This window comes from Python bivittatus, unplaced genomic scaffold (assembly GCF_059951505.1).
Source record: "Python bivittatus isolate LINGU-HERP-01145 unplaced genomic scaffold, Pbiv_v1 ctg000660_np1212, whole genome shotgun sequence".
In the NCBI taxonomy this organism is placed as follows: domain Eukaryota; kingdom Metazoa; phylum Chordata; class Lepidosauria; order Squamata; family Pythonidae; genus Python; species Python bivittatus.
Genome location: NW_028277092.1, coordinates 1,774,134 through 1,797,707, shown reverse-complemented (window position 1 = coordinate 1,797,707; position 23,574 = coordinate 1,774,134). Strand labels below are relative to the sequence as shown.

General features: G+C 46.5%; 3 protein-coding genes across 4 annotated transcripts; 1 reads left to right on the top strand and 2 right to left on the bottom strand.

Annotated features, from left to right (window-relative positions):
• Positions 1-662: 662 nt before the first annotated feature.
• FAU (FAU ubiquitin like and ribosomal protein S30 fusion) lies at positions 663-5,391 on the bottom strand. Its single transcript, XM_007439900.4, has 5 exons — positions 5,245-5,391; positions 3,978-4,060; positions 2,630-2,774; positions 1,722-1,777; positions 663-833 (listed from the first exon to the last, which is right to left on the bottom strand). The coding sequence occupies exons 2-5, from the start codon at positions 4,050-4,052 to the stop codon at positions 708-710; spliced, it is 402 nt and encodes a 133-aa protein (XP_007439962.1). The 5' UTR covers positions 4,053-4,060; positions 5,245-5,391; the 3' UTR covers positions 663-707.
• Positions 5,392-5,446: 55 nt separating this feature from the next.
• MRPL49 (mitochondrial ribosomal protein L49) lies at positions 5,447-8,979 on the top strand. Its single transcript, XM_007439899.4, has 4 exons — positions 5,447-5,603; positions 6,334-6,499; positions 6,865-6,992; positions 8,608-8,979. Exons 1-4 carry the CDS (start codon positions 5,499-5,501, stop codon positions 8,752-8,754), a joined length of 546 nt encoding a protein of 181 aa, XP_007439961.1. The 5' UTR covers positions 5,447-5,498; the 3' UTR covers positions 8,755-8,979.
• Positions 8,980-9,799: 820 nt separating this feature from the next.
• Positions 9,800-23,574, bottom strand: LOC103063450 (pre-mRNA-processing factor 39-like). 2 transcript variants are annotated; one of them, XM_007439897.4, is made up of 14 exons: positions 23,413-23,574; positions 22,148-22,458; positions 20,080-20,205; positions 19,310-19,428; positions 17,589-17,756; positions 17,250-17,445; positions 15,986-16,093; positions 15,288-15,452; positions 15,021-15,147; positions 13,973-14,241; positions 12,130-12,314; positions 11,957-12,031; positions 11,021-11,177; positions 9,800-10,331 (listed from the first exon to the last, which is right to left on the bottom strand). In XM_007439897.4, the coding sequence occupies exons 1-14, from the start codon at positions 23,495-23,497 to the stop codon at positions 10,269-10,271; spliced, it is 2,154 nt and encodes a 717-aa protein (XP_007439959.1). In that variant the 5' UTR covers positions 23,498-23,574; the 3' UTR covers positions 9,800-10,268. The 2 variants fall into 2 exon arrangements, with proteins under 2 accessions (XP_007439959.1, XP_015745670.1); XM_015890184.3 differs by having other exon boundaries at positions 11,021-11,174.

The following is a 23,574-nucleotide window of genomic DNA, read 5'->3' as shown; positions in this document are numbered from 1 at the left end:
TTCCAAGCAGGAATGATCCACAAGACAATTTCGACCCAACACCCTCGGCATGTCCCAAATCCTTGACCAGAAGAATGGACAAGTTGTAGCGAGAGGAGTGATCCCGGAGAGCAATAGCAACTGAGCTATAAAGACATTAACTACTGAGCTGCTACGTTTCAGACAAGGGCTTCTGTGATGCAGCCTTTCTATGTAAAAATATATCTTGCACATATTAAAAAGTCTGGGGCATACTAATGCACTTCTTTGCCTAAACATATACTTGTTTAATGTATATGGCCACTCATCTCAAGTACATGACTCTGGGTGGCTAGCAATTAAAAATAGAATGAAAACAATAAACGAAAGGATAAATATCATAAAATTCTGAGACTCCCAAAAGCATCTGCTTGATTACTCTGTGAGCGAGACTGCTGTTGGCCTTTGGCCTCTCCCACCATCAAATTCTTAAGTTCCCATGGGGACTTGGCTCACTTCAATGCGAGAGCCCAACTAGATCCTATAAAAAAGTGGTTCTCAACCCACTAGATTTCCCGTATACAGAATGTTCCTCCTCAGCTCTGAGTAGCTGCAGCTATAAACTCCTCCTCCTCCCCCTTTTGCCAACGAGGCAAATGATGAATGCAAGCATGCCCCAAACAGGAAAAGCAGCAACACCAGGAAATGGTCCAGGCAAATATCTGATTTATTATACGACTGGGTGCTATTTAGGAATTAGCATTAGGCCCCTTCTTTTTGCCAAAACCTGGCACAATGTTGACAAAGCGGCGGTTGTACTGCATGCGCCTCTTGGCCCGACCCGTTTTCTTCTTCTTCTTCTCTTGCTTAGCAACCTGAGAGAACATCAAGCAGGCCTTAGTAAGAGATCCCTGACCTCGGCCAGCTACCACCTCCTCCTCCCAAGCTTCATTTTAGCTCTTGATGTTGATCCGTCTCAAGCCCTTTCCTTAAGTCACCCCATGTAAAAATACCCCGTCTCACACTTTTCTGAGCCAGGAGGTGTCTGCAACACTTGGGGAAGAGATGAAAACAGTAGCAGGAAGGGCTGCATCATGCGTGCAGCCAGGAGAAGATGTTTCTTTTCCCAAGTATTGGACCAGTGTTATTGTCCAACATCACTTAGGGTCTTTCTAATGGGAGTTGCAGCCAGTGGGAATTTGAGGAACAGAAAATTGGTCACAGGGACAAATAGGATCCACCTTTACTTTAATCCAAAGTTAAGACAGGCAGGAATTCAGCAACTGCTTTTCTGCTGCCACTGTCTAGTTCTACTAACTGCAAACTAGCCAATTTACTAAGCTGGACTTCTATCCATTGTGTGCTTCCAAAAGAACAATGACAAGTCCAGGGCTAAGGCTGCAAAATGGAAACAGCACTTTGATGCTTCCAGCCTAAGTAACTCTGCAGCAGGAATCAAGCACAGCTTTTTCCCACACCACTAATAAAACAGATAGGCGGATAAAAAACAAAAAAGCAGATAATAAATTATTAAATTCCCTGCAGAGATAACCCACTGCCTTTCTGCTGGTAGCATGACTCTTTCCCACTCAGCAGAGAAAAAGAAAGGCAGCCCAATTTCACTTCTAGGCAAAGGTTCTCTGCTGGCAGCACCATGAAGAGCTCTCGGCTGTCCTTGTGGCCCCACAAACAGCCGGCCGAAGGATGCTGAAGAACTGCCCCTCCCGCTCACGCACAACTGTGGGTCACCTTGGACTGCCTACCTTTGGCGTCTGGCCTCTCACTTTGCCAGCCCGAGCCAGGGAACCGTGGACCTTACCTAGGAAGAAAAGCCGAAGGGTAAAATGAAGAAGGCTGTTTTTACACGGAACAGAAAACACAGCCAACATATATGACGGCAAAGGAAGCGGCCTTATTAATCAAAAAGTCAGCAAGGAAGGGGCCATGAAGTTAATAGACTGGATCAATTCTTCATGAAAGAGTCAAAGATAAAGACATACTGGCTACATTTACATGGACTAAAATGGAGCTGACTGATTTTCGCAGCATGCTGTGAAAATCCAGCTATTACTTGTTTGGCATAGCAGATTACGGGAATGCAGGAATGGTGCTGTCAACCTGAATTTAGCCCTTTGTTTGAACCTAACTCAACCCAGCAGGTCTGGGCTTGGAAGCAATGCAGGGCCAGTGCTGGTATTTGGATAGGAGACCACAAGGAAATCCTACGATTGGAAGCTAGATTGGGAAGTCAAAAAACAACCTAGAAGCGGGTAGCGGCAAACCACTTCTGTATTGTTGTCAAATACAGGTCATTCATGAAGTTATCAGGAATGAGGCTTGACTCAACAGTCACTTTATTTTTCTAATCTTATACACTGAATTGCAAACTAGCCAATCACATTTTAGCCTTATACACTGTATGAATTTGAGGTTATTACCTCATCATTTTGTGAGTTATCCAAACTCATAAAATTGTGTTAACTGAGTAAAGAGTAACTTATGGTTAAATACATCATGACTGTATGTTTGACTAACTTAGAGAAATTTGCAGGATAAAAATCACAACTTTTCTTTTTTCTATATACAGTTTTTTAGAGAAGACCTTCCAGCTCTGGAATTTAATACCTCTTCTAACAAGCTTCCACCCAGGTGGTCTCTGTTTAGTACTTACCACCAAGCATGCGTGCAGCAACCTCCAATGTTGTAAGGTCACTGATGCCACACTGCCCAATGACAGAATCATCTTCCAAGGGGATCCCACCCAGAAGAACCACTTGATCCTCAGGCGCAATGCCCTCCAAGGATTCAATGTGAGCCTAACAGGGAAGGAAGATGAGTGGGAACATGAATAATTGACACTTAGCTCACTAAAGAGTAAGAAGAGGGAGGGAAATGAAGGGTATAAACAAGCTAAAAGATAATTTTTCAATAGCCACAACAGCTCTTGTATAAAAGGTGATAAAGATGCTGAAAAGACAGTTTACACTTCCTCCAGTGAGGAAAAAGTAGGTGAGAGACTCCAGCAGTCCTTTGGCATTATATGGAAGTTCATGTTCCAGATCTTGGCAGTTGTCAATACTTAGGAAAGGCCTTACAAATGCAACATTGCATTGAAATTCTGCCAGCACTCATTGGTTTCCACACTATGAGTGTTTCCCATGACATATGCGTCTGGAAGGAGGAAAAAAAGAAGAGGGTTTGGGGTCCATGTTGGGTCTATGACCTGTAATAAAGTAATCAAGCATTGAAATTGGGGGCTTTTGGTAGGAAGTGCAGAGGAAATGTTGCCCAAGAACTGCGGTGAAAAGGATCACCCTCACACCTCCAGTTCCTTCAACAGAATTCATGGTGTGGATATAGGATTACCACTCAGCTGTCTTCCCTCCTAGCACAGCTGAAATTCACATTAGTCTAGTTTGCAGAACAACCACTGCCATTTCTTTTCAGTCAATAACCTTGAAGTAAATATCCTAGAGCAGGCTGCAAAGGACCAAAAGACAGCAAGCTGGCCCTAAAACACTATGTTAATGCATTATTTCTCACCCAAGCAATAGATGACAAACCAGAAGCTGCAAGAACAATGAGAAAAAAGCCCATGAAGCAAACAGCTTCCACAATTAAAAAAAAAAAAGGCACAAAGAGAGCGAAACATTGTATATGAGCCCTGAGAGTCATTTTGATCACAGAGGTATAAAAAAAATGCTTATGAAATAAAAATACAAGTAAACACTCAGAGTGTGATCCTAGTTCTTTCTGAATTTTATATATTGCCACTTGCTGGCCAAAGCTGATTAAATGGAAAACTCATTACAATTATGTACCAATCAAACAACAACAACTTAGTATTCCAAATTGATTTAGAAAGAGGAAAAAGAAAGTCTCAGTCTTCAAAAGATTTCAGCACTTGCCCTGGTCTGAAGGAAGATTTATTTGGGGGAGACAGATACTACTCTGTTTCAGTAACAACAGCTCATCAGCAAAAGGAAAGGTCAACTTAAAGCAAAAAATGATTTCTTTACCTTAAGATGAGCTACTGTTTCTTGTCCAGACACCTCAAGGGTGTGCAGATTCTGAGCACGAATGAAGAGCTGCATGGTTTCACCTGCAATGATGAGAAAGCAAAGCAGCAATTAACATTAGCAATCCAAGACCCCAAGATCTAGTATCCTAACAATGGCACCGACTAAGAAACTGGTCTCTTCCACCCCTTGCTGTTTTTAGACAAAGCAGCAAATAGAACAGTGGATGTTTAGCAACCCACAAAGAAGAGCTGTGGGTCTTTAGCCTTTCTATTCTATCCATCCCACCCTTCCTGACAACAAAATGGGGCTTAGGTGTTCTATCCTGATGATATCGGTGCTCAGGTACTTAAAAGGGTGACACGGGGAATATAATGATCCATTATTTCCCATGGCCAGAGAGACAAAAATAGCAGGTCTAAGTTGCAGCTGCCCAGATTTCGTTGCAATGTAACATTTCCAAGAATAAGATCTGTCCTACAGTGGAGCAGTGTACCTCTAGAGGTTGTGGGTTTTCCATGTTTTTAAGCACAAGCAGATCAGCCACCTTTCCAAGATGGTCTAACTCAGTGTTCCTCAACCTTGGCAGCTTGAAGATGCGTGGACTTCAACTCCCAGAATTCCCCAGCCAGCACAGCTGGCTGGGGAATTCTGGGAGTTGAAGTCCACGCATCTTCAAGCTGCCAAGGTTGAGGAACACTGGTCTAACTCTGCACACTGCAGAGGGTTGATCCTTGGGGTCCCTTCAATGCCACAATTCTATAATTTCAGTTCCTCCTTATCCATCTCCCATCAAATCACCCACCCGCTTCCCACAGGCCAGAGCTACAGCGGTTTTTTTCTTGCCTATTTCTTTCCACACACACCCCCCCCCCCACGACTGCAGTTTCAGACACGGTGGTGCCGCTCACAGCCCCTCATTTAAAGAGCCTCCCCCCCCCCGCGATAACCTTCAAGGCACCCTTTCTTTCGCGCGCTGCCCTGAAACCTCTCGGAACCGAGGCTGGGGAAAATGGGGGTCGCAGTCCAAAGCATCTGGAGCCGCAGAAACACGGGAAGGGAGCCGGGAAGGGCAGTTATTGGGGCGGGGGGAGAGCAAGAAGGGAAGAGGAGCTGGCCGGGGATGATGGGTTGCGCCAGAGCAAGCTGAAGGCCTGGGGGGATGTGGCCGGGGATGATGGCAGTTTGGAGGATCAGGAGTGCGAAATGAATACCGTTCCTAACTAAACGAGGTTGCACATCCCATAATTTCTCCTATATCCCTCACCCGCCTCACGCCGATCCAAGATGGAGGCCGGAGAGAAGAGAAACCACCGCCGCCTCACGCCGACGAGGGAAAGGAAAGACTGACGGAAGGGGCGGGATAACGACAAGCGCAGGCGCACTGCGGAAAGGGAGGGCGAAACGGTCTGGGCCGTTCCATTCGCTCTTTCCCTTCCCCTTGCGTGCCCTGCGCGTGACGTCACTGGCTCTCCACGGCCGGGCCTCCTTAACGTCATCCACGCGCGCCTCTGAGGCAAGATGGCGGCGTTTCCCTCAGCCCTCGCGAGGGTCGGGCTGAGGAAGGAGCTGCTGGTCCTGCGAGGGGGCGGGCGGCCAAGGCGGCCCTGGGAGGCGGCCTTTATGGTAGGGGCAGTGGCGGAGGGGAGATTATGGACCGTCGAGGGTAACACTGCGGGCTGGGATGGCGAGGTTGGCACAACCCCTTGGAGAGGTCTATGCATCGGAAACCCGGATAGCGGCAAAGAGGCACATGAAGCTAATTTCCGCTGCCATCTAGCGGCCGTCCGCATTTTTGCAGCTCAGATATGGTACCCCTGCTTGGGTGCTCGTTCTCTTGGTATGACGGCAGAAACACTGCAGGTTTATCTCCCCGCCAGACCAGTGCAACTGGGAAAGTCCTCTTAGGGGGAGGTTTGCAGCTTTTAAGGGGAGAAGTGGGCCCTGCATTTTGCCCCATAAATTTCTCTCCAGTTCCAAAATGCAAAAACGCATTTTTTGTCTCTCTAGTCTTTAGGAATCCTCATTGTGGGATGGGGCAATTGATTAAAGTTAGATTCTAAATGTTACACAGCCATTCTATTATGGCTTCTGCTAACACGTGTCTCCCATCCTCTCTTGCTGCCTGGGGCCCACCAGTGGTTTTGACTTTCACTTCCATCATGCTCAGCCACTTTCCTGCTTTTGCCTTGGGAGTTCTTGAATCCTGTCCTCCCAGCCTTCCAGTCACATGGGTTCCAGGCGAGCAGGCAAAACATAATTTTCTTCCCCAAGCTTTATTAAATTGGGTGCAGTAATTACAAATGAATTGTGTAGGGAAAAATTAATTCACTGCTATCTCATCTTTGTGTTTCAGAGACATGTCTCAGGTGAGCCCAAATCTGCAGACCTGAAGTACCCAGGAATTGTTGAATCTACTGAAGAATATAAATTTGTGGAGAGGCTGATACCACCTACCAAAGTACCTGTACCTCCAAAACACGACCAATATCCTACACCTTCTGGATGGAGGCCACCACAAGGTAAAATGGGGTAAAAATATTTCCAAATTTGATTTCCTTAATGTATAACATCTGAAAAAGTGTTCTAGCAAGTGCCCCCTGAAAGGAAAATTGAGCAAAGTTAGGACTTCTTGGTAGGGCAACTGCATTTATTATAAAATAAAATACACAGCTTCTTATAACTCAGTTCTTCCTGACTCATACCTCTTGCTATAACTTCACATTCTGCAACTGAAATACATTTCTTAAATTAAGGGTGTGTGTAAAATTAATAGTTGAGTAGGAGAGAGATAGATCTCTCCTGACCAGACTTTGATATAAATTACTTGTTATATAAAATAAGACAATATAGTTGTGCTTGTTTTATGTCTCCATTTCTTGTACAGATACACCTCCTGATCTTCCCTACTTTGTACGGCGGTCGCGCATGCACAATGTACCTGTGTACAAAGATTCTAGTCACCATGGGTCCAGGAAGATGACTATTATCAGGAAAATTGAAGGTGATATCTGGGTAGGTTATAGCTTTTTCTGCCAGGCTGGTACACGGGCTGTTGACAATGTGAGGTGATTTAGGTCCTTGAAATCACTCCTGAGTGGCCTCTCTGTTGGCTGATCCCAGATGGCTTCTTGGTTGATCAACAGCTTTTGGGAGATGAAGAGGCTGAAGCAATGCCTAGAGTGTCAGTGGAGAAAGACAAAAAGTGGATCTGACAGAGCATAGGTACATGCCCACATTTGGGCCTACTCTGTGGCAATTAGATTACTTCTCTCCTATCACTTCAGCGGGTTGTCTAGGGGCTGCTAGGGAAGAACCAACATCAAGAGCTTCCCCCCAGCTGCTATGATCAGTTAGCACATTTCACTGGCAAAGCCACCCAGATACTCTCAAGTCTTGCCTCCAGGTGAGCAAGGTCCAGGATGATGACAGGGGAGTTGTCTTGTGTGGTTACCTGGGAATTCTTTTGCCTGTGACCTTCGATGAAAGACACAAGGCTCTCTAGGGTGTCCTCTGCCACCTGCCAGCTGGATCTCTCCCACCTTGGCTCATCTATGCAGGTGGAGGGGGGTAACTTCCAGGATCCAGGAAACTGGTAATGCTTCACTGTGGGAGGGAATGCTGCCAATGGCCTTGAAGGAGGATGTGGTGCATCCCCTCCTTAAGAGGCCCTCCCTGGATTCAGTGGTGTTAGACAACTGCTGCCTTTGTGGGAAGCTGGAGAACACCTTCGAGGAGACGAATTATTGGGACCCTTTTCAGCCAGGATTCAGGCCTAGAGATGAAGCAGAAAGAGGAACAGCTTGTCACGTTGTGGATGATTTTTGTTGTGACCTGGATGGGGTCTTCCCCGGTCTTTTGAGATTGCTCAGCAGCCTTCAGTACCATTGATCATAGTATTCTCATGGACCACTTATGCAGATTGGGGGCATTCTGTTGAGTGGTCCCACTCCTTCCTAAGTGGGTGCTTCTAGTCAGTGCTGATGAGGGAGATCAGCCGAACATCTGCTCTCTTGTGGGGTGCCACAGGGGTCAGCCCTCTCCGTCCTCCAATTAAACATTATGTGAAGCCATTGGGAGACATCATCTGGTAGTTGGAAGTTTGGTATCCAACTTTAGATCACTACCCCTAGCCAGATTGGTGACACCGTTGAAGTCCTGGAGGCTGTGAGGGTCTGGATGGGATGGAACAAGCTGAAGTGGGACCCTGGCAAGACAGAGCTCCTGTTTGTCCAGTGGGTTTTTCTTGAGCGGTGGCATTACACCTGAAGGAGCAAGTCCATGACTTACAGCTCTTGCTAGAACAGCAGGTGGAGGCTGCAGCCAGCGGTATCTTTTGCCCAGGTTTGGCTAGTACGCCTGTTGCAGCTCTGCCTAGAGCAGGACCTTGCTACGGACACCCTCATCACCATCCACTTACACTAGTGCAGTACGCTCTATCTGGGGCTGCTTTCAGGATGGCTTGGAGGCTGCAGTTGGTTCCGAGTGCAGTGGCCTGTATGCTAATTGGCATTCACCAGTGAGAGCTTGTCACACCAATGCTGTGGGCCCAACATTAGATGCTAGTGGGGTTCCAGGTGCAATTTAAACTACTGATGGTAACCTATAAACCTACTTTTTCTTTCTCCAGGCCCTAGAGAATGACGTGAAGACCTTCATTACAGAATTGTCCGGACGAACACCAGCAACCCAAGTCAATGAAATTGCCTGTAGCATCCACGTCAAGGGCTATTTTGACCAAGAATTAAAGACATGGTTGATAGACAAGGGCTTTTAAACAAAGGATAGAAGATGAGTGGCAAAATCTGTCCCTTTGTGAAGACTCACTTTGGAACCTTGTTCTTACCCAAGTTTAAATGCCGCCGTTCTGGCTTAGTCCAGTTGTGCCCTTCCTAGTAAAAATTACTTACTAAATGCAAGTTATACATGCTTGAAAGAGTGGGTATTATGGACACTCCCATCTCCCTCGAGAGGGGTAAATAAAATATTTGATAAAGTGCCACCCCTTCCAGACGTTCTATTACAATTGTTCAAATACAATTATGCAATTTCCATTTTAAACCAGAAGATGGTTTGTTTGAATGTGGCATCTGTGAAAACTCTGGTTAACTTAGGTTTCCTGTCTCAGCAGACAGTGACACTTTTGTCTGGACTTGGAAGCTATGCAGGGTTAGGCCGAGCTGGATGGGAGACCATCAGAAAACCTGTAAAGTTAGAATGGGAAAACAGAATAGCCCATGTGATGATGGACAAACCACTTCTATATCCATGATTAACAAGGATCAAAGCTTGAGTCACAGGCATCTCTCTTCTAACTCACCTTTACGTGCTGTACAAGTCAACCTAGGGGCACAAAAACTACAGGAAGGGGGGAAATGATGGAATCTATCCAATCTAGGAGTTTAGTTGCTCCACCAGACAATTCATATAATGAACCGTCAGTTTTATCCTTTCAGCCATAGATATGAGCGAAGGGAGGCTGCAAGTCTTTAGCTGTATCTCCTCCTTGAATCAAGATGCTGAGACAGAAATCAGTATGAATTCAGGTCACAGCCCTTGTGCATTAACCGCAAAGGAAACAGTAAAGCTCAGATCCCAGTGACTCCACAGGCAACTCCACACGTTTCTTGTGGCAGGATAAGAAGTGCTTTGCCACTGCTGCTTTCTGGGATTTCCTGTAGGTCTCCCATCCAGGTATGCATCAGAGCTGACTGGCTCTTTGCGTCTAGCTGAGGTTGGCTGCGTGTTAACACCTGCTGAGACAGACCTTTTCTTAAGCAACATTACAAGTGTCTGCACTGAAGGGAAGAGAGGATGAGACATTACTAATTCCAGTTTATTTACAGCTGCAAAAAGTGAAAATGTACAGAGGGAAACCTTTTACAAAAGACATGCTGTTTCAGAGGCCTTGATTTAAAATGAAGTTAATTTTGCACCCGCTAAGAGGATGCTGCATCAGAACAGTCTGTAGTTGTGCATCTTCAGGAGTGTTTCCATTGAACTTTCCTTGGGCATTGAATCCTTTCAGCTCTGCCATGGAATGAATAAATCCTGTTTCCCCACAGTGAACTCTTGATCTCAGGTTTCGGAAATTTAGGAAAAAAATGGTTGGTAGGTCAGATCAATACAAAAAGGGCCAGTTTTTTCTAGGGATAGCAACAAGTTTCTCTACAGCTGTCAGAGACGACCCTTTAGGTCACAGACATTTGCTTCTGCTGATAAGTTGAGCAAAAGCAGCTGCAGCCGCCCCCCAGTTCCACAGATGCTGTTGGTGTCTCCTGCCAATCATTTTTAGGTTTGTTGGTAATACTGATTGTAGTTCCACGTGTTCTGGTATCCATAATTACCATAATTCTGCACCAAAATAAAGTAGCAATGGAAAAAAAGCATTTACATTAAATGAAGAAATGCGGATTATTACAGAAATGTTGTTTTATCCTAAGCAGGTTGGGGAACTAGCATCTCTCCCACCGTCCCCCCAAACCAGGCTGGATTCACAACTCCAGCCACAGGTCCTCTGTCTTAAGCAGCATTTCATTCCATCCTTTTAACCAACTTAGTTGTAACAGATTTTAAGTTATTTCATGTTTATTTATGTATCTCAGAGAAGCTTTGCTCAATATGCAAAATATGTTTTAATGGGGCCAATCTTTTAAAAATGTAATTGGGCAATATAAAACAGCTGAATTACAGTATAGATAAACTTTTGTTAGTCCTGAACCTCAGAAAAGACAGTAATATCTCTAGTCACACAGACCAGAGGACTATTTAAAAACCAAATATTTATTCCAATTCTGTAGCCCAATTTGACCTCTATTGATCTGGACTGCGCAGACCATCTGGTTGGGTCACGCTTAAGAGCCAACCCTGTCTGTGTACTCAGGTCTTCCTCTCTCAGCAAATGCCCCCCTCCCCCGGATATGTCCTGGGACCGCAGGGGCTAACATACCGGCTGAGCCTTTGTGTTTTCTGGGAATTGTAGTCCCAAGACCACTGGGGGCAGATGGTTTACAATCTGATGCCAGCTGCCTTTGGCAACTCACCTGGTACCACGTGTTATAGTTGTAAGCCCCCGATGTGCTGGTGCTCACGTCTGTTGCCATCAAGGGCGTGATGCCCGTCGTTGCCATGGCCAGGGCACCACCCCCCACGGCTGCATCTTCAAGTCTCAATCTTTTCTCATCGGCTTCATCAGCACTGCTTGGGAATTTAAAAAGTGTCATTGTCAGCTGACATCCCAGTTCAAAGTGCCCACCTTTGGCTCTGTTATTACACTAGGCTGCTTGTGGTGACTGCAGCTTCCCTAGGAAGGAGAAGCAGACAGGCTTTGTGGCGGGGCCTGCCCTATGGAACAGCTTCCCCCTGAGGTTTGGATAGCTCTGACCCACTGGCCTTTTGGAAGGCTGAAAAAACGGGCTCTTCCCTCAGGTTTTAGGATGCTACTGGAACCCAGTTTGTGGTTTTGCCCTGTGCTGATTGCCAAGTCGGTTGGTTTGTTCAATTCGTACACTGCCCGACTCCCGACGACTCTGGGCAGTTCACAAGAAAACATAAAACTTTATACACTTTTTTAAACTTTGTTTTTTTATAGTTTTTAATGTTTTTAATAATAGTAATAGTAATTTGAGGTATTTATTGTTTTAAAAATCAATGCAGTGCAGTTTACCATCAAAAGCTAAACTGTCTCCAAAATAAATGTAATCTTAGAAAGGTATCTTCATTAAATCAGTTTATATAATTTTGGTTTATGAAATAATTTACAGTAAGCAAGGGTCCACACCTCACAGCAAGCCATGATTTGCTTGATTATGGTTGGGCTGGGTTTAGATAAAGACAGCACCTAAGCTGAACTGCATGACGGCTTGATGCAGTGTGCAAACTGAGTCTTGGCAAGGTGATCTGTTTGTTCCCCCCTCCAAATGCAAATGCAGCTAGAGAGGCAAACAAGGATAGAACTGCAGAATTGGAGGCCTTCTCACCCATTTTCCAGGAGCCTCTTCCTCATCATTTGCTGGTTCAGGAGTTTCTGATGCTCTTCGTAGCACATCAGCAGACTGGAAAGACAGAAGGGGGTGAACATTGGGGGCTGAAGGTCCTTCGGCCTGGGCCTCAGAGGCTGAAGAGAATGTGTTTAGTGCTCCCCTCCCATTACCTGTTTATGCTCGATCCAAAATCTTCAAGAAACTCTACTCTGCGCTGGGAGAAGATGATCTTGGTCTCCAGGGGAAGCCCGCTGGTCAGGGCTCGGTCGAAACTGCTCATGGTGTTGCCCTCATTCTGCCGGACATCGGCGCTGAACTCCATCTCCAAAAGGTTCGCGTAGAGCTTGGCATTGTCCTGCCACCCAAGTGAACCCAGCCAAGGTGTTTTAGGGGGAGGCAAGAAAAAGAGAATTCAGAAAAGGGAAGGGGAAGACCAGAGCAAATTGTCTACACTGAACAAAAACAGATCTTCCGTTTGTTTTATTCTTGTTCCTTTTGTTTGTTTTTAGGTATTATAACCTAACAACTAATCAACTTGTCAGGCAAATTATGTGTATAATTTGTTTCGGTACATTGTTTCCTTTTGTAAAATTGCAAATAACATAAAAAAAATAAACACAACTGTTTTGTTTTATGTTCAAGAGAACATACAGATTAATGATAGCCTATCTTTTTTTTTTTAACCTTCTTTGTATGATGTTACTCCTCCTCAAACCTCAAACTAATGATAGGATTGTGAACAAAACCCAGTATAAATGAAGATTCCTATTTACCTACATCCACACTGCTAGCTCCTTTTCAATAAATAATTTCTTAGCATCTTCTACATCACTCTTTTGAGCTGTTTTGTAGTTCTGCCCTCTACCCTCCCACTTCCATCCCAACTGAAGGGAAAATTCAGTCAGATGCCAGCATCTTTGCTTCTAATTGGAAGACAGTGTGAAAATTACCACTCAAAAAGGGACACTTCATTTTTTACTCTGGAGTGCCCACCTTGATTCAAGCAACCCAAAACTTTCTATGTGACTAAGGAGCTGAGACATCTGCTGGTTAAGCTATCAGGAATTTAAAAAAAAAAAAAATCCCTCAGTTCACCAGTACTAGTTCAGACTCCCCACCAAAAGAAGAAGAAAAAGGAACTTTTGCATCCAACAACTGCAGAAACAGCTTGGAAGCACCTCTGTACTTCCAGGCTGGAGGTGAACAGTGGAGTGGGAAGGAGGGGTAAGAGGTACCCCCCAACAGGCATGCAAGCTGCATTCACTAAGAATCCTATAAGGTGCCCCCCTGCCCCCAGTGCCCTTGTAATAAAACATTCACAGGAAGCTGAATTACTCTGAGCTAGGCAACGGGGGGAGGAATCTGACAGGAACCAGTGGCCCAGTTCACCAAATGGTTTATATTTGCTGACCATAGCGTAGCTGCCAAGCTGACCAAGTAGGAAGGGATAAATAGAGGCCACCCAGACAGGCTTTATCAAAAACATCCCGTCGTCATGTTGCAATTTACTGTGTGGCTGCCTTTTCCTTTGTCCTGTCTCTGCAATGTAGCAGGCCAAAGGTATGTAAGCCCTTTGCTCAGGGCTGCTCAGCGGGCTGGCAATGCTTTACTGGGAGCCCGGCGTACACTGTAGTTGCTTACAGGCTTACTCAGTGCATGTTGTATCTTTGGTGCAATTTGGTTGCTTCAGGTGAGCACCTGAGATGCTGAAATGTCATTCAGCTGTCACCAAGAACGTGAACTAGTGACTTTGGGAGACTACAGATGTACGAATGAAGCACCAACAGAAGGCAAACGCTGTCCTTTTCCAAGGGACCTCCATTTTTCTCCCTTCTGGCAGCTCGCCCAAGCCTTTACATCAGTGCTTCTCAACCTTAGCAACTTGAAGATGGGTGGACTTCAACTCCCAGAATGCTGGCTGGAGGATTCTGGGAGTTGAAGTCCACCCATCTTCAAGTTGCTAAGGTTGAGAAGCACTGCTCTACATGCACCTCAATGGGCCATGGTTTTTACCGGGTCCTTCTCCAACGCTTCCAGGAGGATCTTCCGTGCTTTGATGAGATTTTTCTGCACTTTTAGAACCTGCCGAGCCAGCTTGACTGAATAGAACGAAGAGATAGGCATCCCCTCGTTGTCCCGTATGGCTTCCACCAGGAGCGCTTCCGCCATCTCCATATTCCCCAGCCGACGTTCCAGGCTCACCCGCCGCAAACGCACCATAACCAGGCCAGGCACACAGTCCTCAAAAGTCTTCAAGATGCGCCGTGCTTCTTCCACTTCTCCTGTGGGAACAGATGGAGGAATAGCACCTTCAGTAGAACCATCAGTGGTTCAGGGCCTCAGATGTTATCTAGTTGGACGGTCCTGGATAATAATGCCTTTGAGTTCAGCAAGTCTGATGGAGAAGCAATAAGCCCACTTAATGTTTCTTCCCATTATCCTGTCTTTTCTTTGCCAAGGAGGCAGTCAGGATTAAAGGGGTTTAGACTATTCTTTCTGAACCAAATTCTAAACTTTCGTCAATGACTTATGTCCAGCAATGTCTAAGCTGACTCAGTTAATATTAGACACATCCTTTTCTCTCTCCCCCCAGATGCTAGAAGTGACAAACTGGTAAGGAAGAGGTGTGTGCATGCACGTTGTTATCGGCACATGTATGATGGGGAATAGGTGGTGTTCACACAATACTGAAATTCTATCCCCACCAACTCCAGGAAAGGTAGACAACAATGAAAAATATTGGGAGCTGAAGTTCAGCAAAATCAGGAGTGCCCCAGATGCTACACTGAGCATCTCAAAGCCTGCAGCTGGACCAGATGCAACCTTTTCTTTTCAGGAACACTTGGATCCCTCTGATGCAGTAACCTCTGCAAATCAACATTCATGCAGATGCTTCAGGTTTTTTTGGTTTGGTAGAAAAATTTAGTAGGTGAAGGATCCCATGAAGGTTTTTGCATGCTGCTGTAAACCGACCGATCGATAGTCAGTAAAGAGATTTTACCAATGTCGTAGGCATGTTGAGGGAGTTTTCAGAGCAGACTGCAGATCAGCTGTTCCTCACCTTGTTTCTCCTCAAATGCTGCCCACAAGAGGTGAATGTTGGGCTTACGAGGGAGATGGTAACAGCAAGCTCGCTGGAAAACGCTTCTGGCTCCAGTTATGCTGTGGTTCTCAAGGTATCTTATGTACTAAAATAGGAGAAAAGGGGGAACAATAGGGGAGAAAATCAGAAAAAGTGATTTTATAGCTGCAAAGACAAAGATGGATGTTTCACAGGGCAACCTCTGGTAGACAGAGTGAGCCATTTAGAGAGGGAGGCTTAGCCCACCTTGATCCAGAACTCCTCGTAGAGGGCGCAAGCGATGACGCAGCGCTCAAACAGCACGATGGTGCGTTCGTGTGAACCGCTGGCGATCTCAAAGTCCAGGTAGTCCCGCCAGTTCCGCAGCTGTGCTCGCTCCAGTGGTTTAACATGGAAATAGGGCCTTTTGATCTACAGGGAAATGGGACAATGCAATGGTAAGGGAAGGAGCTTCACAGAGAAGCAAGGAGGAACCAGCATAGCTCAGTGATTAAAGTACTGGACATGGATGGAGGAGGCCTGAATTGTGAGCAGAGGTCACTTAGTGACTCGAACACTGCCTAGAGCTTGTGCAGGAAAAGTAGAGTGTAAATGAGAGATGAAGAGCACAAGCTGGTTGCCACGCCCCACCTGATCGATCCACTGCAAAGAAGCGGGGCAGACCTGCATCAAGGCAGGTCTTGATACTTCAGCCATTTCCATCGCCCAGGGCCGCTCACGAGAGACGGCGGCACCAGAGGTTTTGGTGCCTCTCCTCTGGGCAAAATCCCTCATGATGGGCCAAGGTCCCCATAGACCTATTTGCTGATGGGAAGCAGGCAAAGTGCTAATGGAAAGGACCCCCTAAATCCCATCTGGCACCCTGTCTGGCTCTTAAGGTTCGACAGGCACTGCCGGCAGAGACTCAAGCTTACTTCCCACCCATCTGGTTCTGTCATACACACCCCTTCCTCGAAATTCCAGCGTTTGCTGACTTCGGCTTCGTTCTGACTGAAGATCTGCTGGCGGATCGAAATGGCCAGCTCCTGGGCTTTATCCTGGTCCAGTGTCCCCTGAAATAAGGAGGTGAAATCAGTGCTATCAAGAAAGGGAATACTTATGAAAAGAAGTGGTGAACTGGCCCTGGAATCACATCTAAGCAACTTCCCATTGGCATTTCTATTTTAGCTCTTAACTCTGATTTCCTTTTAACTCTTAACCCGTAAGACCTGGTTAAGAAACCTTATTGGCAGCATTCAGACAACATGCTACACCCAAAGGTATAAACCCTATTCAGGCTTCATAAGATAAGGAACTGTCCACCTAGTACTCTGAACTACGAAGGGGCAACACCATTTAAGTCCATGAGCACCGAGGGTCAATCCAGGCGATTGGTGGGACAATGTCCATACTCCCTCCCACACAGCTCCCAACCCCCTGGAGTGCTTTCCACAATGTGATGCCCTTCGTCCTCAGCTGAGAGAAGGCCAAGCCAAGGTGGGTGTCTTCCTGGTTAAAGCACAAGGCACTTTGAAAGAAAAGAATCCAACTGCTATCATCTTAGTTCTAGCATGAATTAGTCAGCGGGCAAGGAGAGGGCTAGCAATTCTGCCAGCCCAATAATTATATGGGGGCAGGAAAGTGCAGACAAATCTTGGCCACAGATGTAAGGAAGCAAAGGTTTTCGTGGCCTTTCCTTCGGCCAAGGTTTTTTTCTTCTTCTGGCCAAAGCCAGGAAGAACCTGTGGGATGACAAATCAGCAGAAAACCAGCAGGCCACACACACCAGAATGAAGCAGAGGAGCCCCACAGGAAAGTGTACCTGTGGGAGCTGAGGGATCCAGCCATCACCTCTGGCCAGCTCTGACAGAATTAATATATTCCTTTCCCCACTTTAAAGTGTGTCACTGCTCCCAAGGAACCAAAATGGGAAAAAAACAAACAGGTATTTTTAAAAGAGGCGGAGACAAGGGTTCACACAACCCATCTACGAACAAGCAAAGCCACATCCATCAGCTATATTTTCGGGGCAGACGGTACAAAAAGACTGAAGCACGATGAAACGTGCCAATACCTGAGCACTACGGACTGCATCCAGTTCTGGACTTGGAGATGTTGCTGCCACCACCCGCCCCGCTAAGCTTTTGGCTATGGGTTGGTTCAGGGAAGACAAAGACCGGGACACTGCAAAAGGAGGACAAGGAGTGCGCAGCCAAGAAAGGGACCCACCAACATCTGACTCCCGTCTGTCGTCTCCTGCTTGGTTTCCGCCTTCGGTGGCAGATCTTCTCCAGGCGGCGCTTCCTCGGCTTCCATTTCTGCCGTCTTGGCGACTGTCTCTGAGGCCATCTTGGACTGCACCCACAGCAGCTCTTCCATGGAGAGGATCTCTCCAGGGGGATGGCTGGTCAGGTGTTCCTTGAAGCTGCGTTAAGAGGAAAGGAGGGCTATCTGCAAAGCAGCTAATTCTGGGGGTGGCTTTCCCAGCGCTTCTGCCAAAGGCAGGGTTGGAGAAGGCCCCTGCAGAACCTGTTGGAGGCAGGGAAGCATCCCAGCTGTGGCACTTACTTTTCCCAGTGGTGGCTGTAAAGCTGGGTGGGAGTGGACAGCACCCGGTCATAAATGGCTGTGACGGCCTTCAGGTCCCCCTGCTCCTTCTGCCATTCCACATACATCTCCCACAGCTTGTCCGAACGGAAATCTACTCCTGCAGCAGCCACAGCTGACTCAAAGGTGCTGCACAGAATACAAAGACTATTAACAGCTCCAAAAGACCTGCAGTGGAACATTGCGGGGTTTGCTCACACCATAGCTGGGAGTTTCTCGGTCAGGATTTGAGGAAGCCCGGTCTTTTTCCAGCACAGGCTATTCCATCCTGTCACTCTTCTTTAAGCACAGGGAATCCCCAGGTTAAGAACGCCCAGTTTATGGACGAGCCATGGTTAAGAACGGAGCCTACTGTAGCAAAATTCGAGTAAAATACCCAGTGGTTCAAGTTAAATACACAATGGTTCGAGTTCATTACACAATGCTATTTATACAGTATTATAGAATAATATTGTTCCGGCTTACAAACAAATTCTACTTAAGGACAGACCTTGGGAACAGACTTCGTTCTTAAACTGGGGACTACCTATACTAAATATCTCCAGTCTTTAAGAGCTGGTTGTGCCTCCCTGTGTACTGAAGGGGGTTTATATTTTTGGCCCTCTTAGCCTGGGAGTTTTTTAAAGATTTTTTTGTTATGCTATGCAAAGCTCAAGCTTTGCCACCTAGAGTTTTGTAAGACAGATGGACAGCCTTACCAATTTGATGAGTAAATAATAAGTAAACAATTCCCTGGAGTCTGTGGATCCTTTCCCTCCTGCTTTTCAGGAGCTCAATTTTGCTACACCGTTGCTGCCCCAGACTTATTTCTGATGTATAGAACACGGGAGATAAGCAACTGCAATTCCTGTGGAATTTGAAACGCCTTCCTTTGCTCTACTGGGTCAACTTCCCCTGATCCTTGCCTCTTACGACATGCAGGGCTATATATACATTTCTACCGCTGTGCGTAAGGCCAGCAAGCACAATGTCTAATTGTCAAGAGTCATCCAGGTGGGGAGGATGGGGTTATCTTGGGAGTCTATGATGTGTCTTCCATAACCTGGTGCCCCAACTTCCGTGATAGGTGGATAATCTCAACATATCTGGGGGTGCTCAGCTGGGGAGGGTGCATTAAAATAACTGGCCTCAGGACTGGGCAGGTTTGGCACACAACAGAGTGGGGAGGGGATCACTGTCCCCTCTAGAGCTCCAGTGTATTTTTGGCAGGATGGAGTTTGTGTTTGTTTTCCTGTTCTGTTGGCTAAAACAGCAAGAGAAGAGAGTCTTGGCAACCCACATTTAGCTTAGTTACCTACAGAAGCAAAGACTGAAGCTGTGTTTTAAAAACAAGTCTTCATGTCTTCACCTAGTTGACCATACCTGGATGTGGAAGCTAAGCAGTGTTGGACCTGGTTAGTTTCTGGATGGGAGACCACTTGAGAATCTCAGAGCTGGAAGTCTGAGTGGGAACGTGCATGAAGTTAACAGCAAGTGGGCTCACCTCAAAACATACTTTATTTTTTACTTCACATTTTCATGTATTCAAAGCAGCAGCAATATCAAACAGGGTTGAAGGGCAGAACTGACTTTTGGAGAAAAAAGAGGACAAGATGGGAGGATTCAGTGCCCTGGGCAACTCTTTGCCTCTCCATCAGCACCTCCACGTTTCAGCTGCCACTCAAAGCTCTCCCGTGACCTACCCACAAATTTTCTGAGCTGAATCGGGATGGTTCATATCCAGGGTGGACTGCAGGAAAGTGATGTAATGGATCCAGAGGTCCATGCTGAGTGGGATAGACTGTAAACCTCGCTGGAAAACCTGCAGGGCCGCAGAGAAAATAAACCTTTAGTGTTTTCCCCCCACTTGTGCAAAGAGCAGTTCCTGAGACTTAAAGTTTTTTCACGCTAACCTTTCAGATCCCCACATTTGCTCTAACACAGCAGGGGCCAATGGGAGAAGATAACCAGAGGCTGTTGACAGAGCGGGTGATACCAAATTAACAAAAAATCTGCAAGCTTCTGAGTTCTCCAGAACTCTTCTTCAGGTTGATGTTATAAAAGAAGCAGTGGACCGGGTGCGGTGAGCATCCACAAGGGAAAAAAAGAAATGTTATTTTCCCCAGCTTTGGAATTCTCTCTGTCCACAAGATCCTGTTCTATCACCCACAATGGCCATGCCCACGGGCACCTTGGCTTCGTTACCATGGTTGTAGATGGTACATTGAGAAGTTTCATTTCACATTCAAACCTGCTGTTGCATATGCTGCTTAGAAAGCATCCACGTATCTACGGGTGCTCTAAAATAAGGTCAGCTCTTCTCGTTTGCTCTCCCCAGACTGGAACTGGCTTGTCTCATTCAGTCGGTGCCACTGGTTCTAATGCGTGGCGCGCTGCAGCCTGCGCTTGGCGGGTCAAGACAGGGGTGCACCTGCACGTACTAATGCCCACAATCTCCACTGTTACTGGGTACCTCCTCAGTCTCCTTGATGAAGTCAAAGCGTCGTTCCATGTCTGCGTACTTCTTCCAATAGCCATAGCAGTAAGGGTACCTCAGGAAGAAGTTATCAAAAGCTTTGCGGGCGGCGTAGATGTGATTCTGCAAGAGCGGTCAAGAGAAAAGCTTGGATGTTTCTGAGAGAAACACAGGGAAATACGAAACACTGCAGAAAAACTGCAAAACTGCAAAGAAAGTACAAGAAGCTAAGATGGAACAGAAGCCAAAATGTGGTCTCTTTGATTTTGGCTCACGGTGTCATGCAAGCCAGTTGTGGTTTATTCAATAAACCTGAATTAAGCAAACTGTGGCTTAGCATTACAGATAGTCCTCATTTAACAACACTAATTGGGACCGGAAATTCCATTGTTAAGTGACACGGTTGTAAGCCAAAAAACCATGTGACCCTGCCACTTAGCAACAGAGTCCCAGCTGCCGTCATTAAGTAAGGACCTCATGTGATCATAACTTTCAACTTCCTGCTGGCTTCCCCACTGACTTTGCTTGTGGGAGCTGGCAGGGAAGGTCCCAAATCATGATCACGTGACCGCAGGGATGCTGAGACTGCCGTAAGTACGAGGTCCACTTGTAACTCCCACTTGTTCACCGTCATCATAAGTTTGAATGGTCACTGAACCAGTGGTCATTAAACAAGGACCACCTGTATGTGTGATTCCTGTCTGAATTCTCATGAGAATCTACTCACTTAAGAAAAACACCACAGGAAGATATGATCATCCTTTTATTGAGGTAAGACATTGTTGTCTGTTCCACCCACCAATTTCTTCCTCAACCCATTTATTTGACGATTCAGGGATCTACAGGCAAAGCAGATGTCCTGCCACTGACCTTTACCCCCTGAAGCTCTTCTGATGCCGAATAAAGGGTAGGGGTAAAAAGAAACAATACAAGTGCTAGCCCAAAGTATTAACTAGATTTAGATATAAAGGAACTCCCATCTGAGTTCACAAATTATACTTCTGTAAGTCACTAGTTAACAGTCACCGGCTGTGGCCTGCACATCATCCTAAGCCATAGATCCAGCCAGGGATGTCCCACATGCCATGCCAAAACCAAGCAACTCATCCTATTGCTTAGTGCGGTGCGTGAAGCAGGCCACTGTTGAGGGTTGATAACTCTTCCCTTTTGTTTTTTTGTTAAAACAAAAGATGTACCTTACTTTGCTTGGTTTCCTCATGCAAATGTTACCGGACAATCTCTCTTAACCCCAATGACATGCATCATTCTACCTCCAGGTGAACCCCACAATAAAAAGCAAGACCTGGTACTGGCCCCAGAACAATTATCCTCCTGCTCCCCCAATTATTTTCCGTTTTAAGCTCAAAAAGGACCTTTTAACTCAGAGAGTTTGGAAATATTTGTAAACTATACCTTGTTATAAATCAAAATTACATTCCCTTTTAAAAATGTAATTGAAAAGATGATTTGCTTTAATAGAACCCCCAAGAACTGAACCCTTTAAAAAGTAAACTGTGGTGAAATTTGATCCTCGGTGATACCAATAAACAATAATCCTCTGCAGGATATGCTTGTTTTTGAATGTCAGCAGGGAAGGTGAGAGTTCTGTCCTGCTTCAATGCCCATGAAAGGACTCTTAGAGCAGGAGAATCAACACATTAGGCTTTGCGACACTTTTGCAGAACTGCAGTGAATGAATGAATGAATAAGCCAATCTTGAAATGAAAAGACTTTCAAACACAGCTTCCTAAAAAACGGGAGGGGGCACTGCAGAAGACAGCGGAGAGGCCAAAAGGTAGTTTGCTGCTGCCAAGAAGAATCTAGTCCAGATCACTATCCGCTAAGCATTACACCAAGTTTTGAATCTGCAGCTGATCATTCTCACTGCCAATATCAGCAGCTCCTCAATAAAGCCATCACATTTTGACCTAGTGTGGTCCTCAACGAAGCCAAGCCAGGGTTAGCTTTCACCATGGTTGACTGAATAAACTAACAATGGCTGGGTTGATGCAACTCGCTAAACCCCAACAATCAATCCATAGCTTAGGACAGTGTTTCTTCATACCTCCTGTTCCACATATTGTAACAATTCAGTCCACGCAGTAAAGTCGAGGGGGTTCTCTTGAGTGGCCCTCCAGTACCGTTCAAACTCCAGAGGGTAGGTGATGGAAAGATCTTCCATGGGCTGGCTCAAGGCCATCATCATCCCCACATCTGGAGCAGGAGGCTGAGGGACTTCCTCTCTGGCTGGCTCAGCCTGTAGAGCTGCAGTGCTGTCTTCCAGACTAACCCCATTGCACCCTTGCACTGGCATGGCCTCGTCTGGCTTCGGAGTGCCATCACTCCCGGGATTCGGAAGGACTTCTTGGTCAACACCTGCAGATTCGGGAGGAAATGAGAAGTTTCCCCATATTCACTTTCATTTACTTGCCTGTTAGGTCTGCATCCTGGATTCTCTCCTGCGCTGAGGATATAATTTCTGTATCTGATGATCAATATTTGCAAAGATGAGTGAAGGCCCCTTGGATCACATGGGTCTGCTGCTTCTTTCCCATTCCTGTCCGGCTTCTATCATCTCTCCTATCTTTTATTCTTTATTTTTGCTTCTTATTGGATTTTTCAACATGTTTTTACTCGTGAGCTGCCCAGCGTCGTTGGGAGACGGGCAGCATACACGTTTAATCAATAAACAAGCCAATAAATCAGAAGGAGGACGTAACACCTTTTCTGACCAACACATCTCATTAAAAGGCATAATGTTACAGCTCACAAAAGCTTCTGCCTTTTAACAAAATCCTCCAGTCAGAAAAGGCGCTCCAGGCGCCTCCTGATGTTTTGCTACCGTAAACCTAAGGCAGCTCTCCTCCTACACTATCCCCGTAAGTACATTTAATGCCACACAATAACATAAGGCAGTGTTTCTCAACCTTGGCCACTTGAAGATGGGTGGACTCCAACTCCCAGAATTCCCCAGCCAGCATGGCTGGCTGGGGAATTCTGGGAGTTGGAGTCCACCCATCTTCAAGTGGCCAAGGTTGAGAAACGGTGATATAAGGAGACCGTCTTGGTAGCTGGATCCATCCAGGACCAGGACCCACGACAACTGAGAAGAGAACCTCCCTGTTCAAGAGCTGTCTACCGGATGCCAAAGCCAGGGAAGGCCCGCTTATCCTCTTTCCTGATGAAAGCCTAACGTTGGAGTTAGATCCAGCCCCCCCGGTCTCCCCCAGTGCGCCCTCGGGACCCCTCGCCACAGCCCCCCCATCCTTCCTCCCGCATCCCAGCAGCGCGAAGATTCCTGTTTCCCCCCGTCCCGGGAGTCCCTCTCACCGGCTTCCGTCCCCGGGAGCTCTTCGACGCCTTCCGCCCCGCCAGGGGCGACGGTAGCCGGCGCCTCCTCCGCCTCTTCTGACATTTTCACCGCGGCCGCCGAGCGCACCGACCCCCTCGAGGCTCCTCGTCGCGGCTCCAGTTAGGCCGCACTGCGCCTGC

Bases quoted from the DNA above. Each gene is read 5' to 3' on its own strand.
- LOC103063450 (XM_007439897.4), bottom strand. From the start codon at position 23,497: ATGTCAGAAGAGGCGGAGGAGGCGCCGGCTACCGTCGCCCCTGGCGGG. The intron at 20,206-22,147 runs GTATGAAGAAAC...CCGCTCTTGCAG, and splicing joins TACAATATGTGGAACAGGAG to AATCACATCTACGCCGCCCG. The intron at 15,148-15,287 runs GTGGGCTAAGCC...CTCCTATTTTAG, and splicing joins ACGAGGAGTTCTGGATCAAG to TACATAAGATACCTTGAGAA.
- FAU (XM_007439900.4), bottom strand. From the start codon at position 4,052: ATGCAGCTCTTCATTCGTGCTCAGAATCTGCACACCCTTGAGGTGTCT. The intron at 1,778-2,629 runs GTAAGTACTAAA...TTTTCTTCCTAG, and splicing joins TGCTGCACGCATGCTTGGTG to GTAAGGTCCACGGTTCCCTG. The intron at 834-1,721 runs GTAGGCAGTCCA...ATGTTCTCTCAG, and splicing joins TGAGAGGCCAGACGCCAAAG to GTTGCTAAGCAAGAGAAGAA.
- MRPL49 (XM_007439899.4), top strand. From the start codon at position 5,499: ATGGCGGCGTTTCCCTCAGCCCTCGCGAGGGTCGGGCTGAGGAAGGAG. The intron at 5,604-6,333 runs GTAGGGGCAGTG...TTTGTGTTTCAG, and splicing joins CCTGGGAGGCGGCCTTTATG to AGACATGTCTCAGGTGAGCC. The intron at 6,500-6,864 runs GTAAAATGGGGT...TTTCTTGTACAG, and splicing joins TGGATGGAGGCCACCACAAG to ATACACCTCCTGATCTTCCC.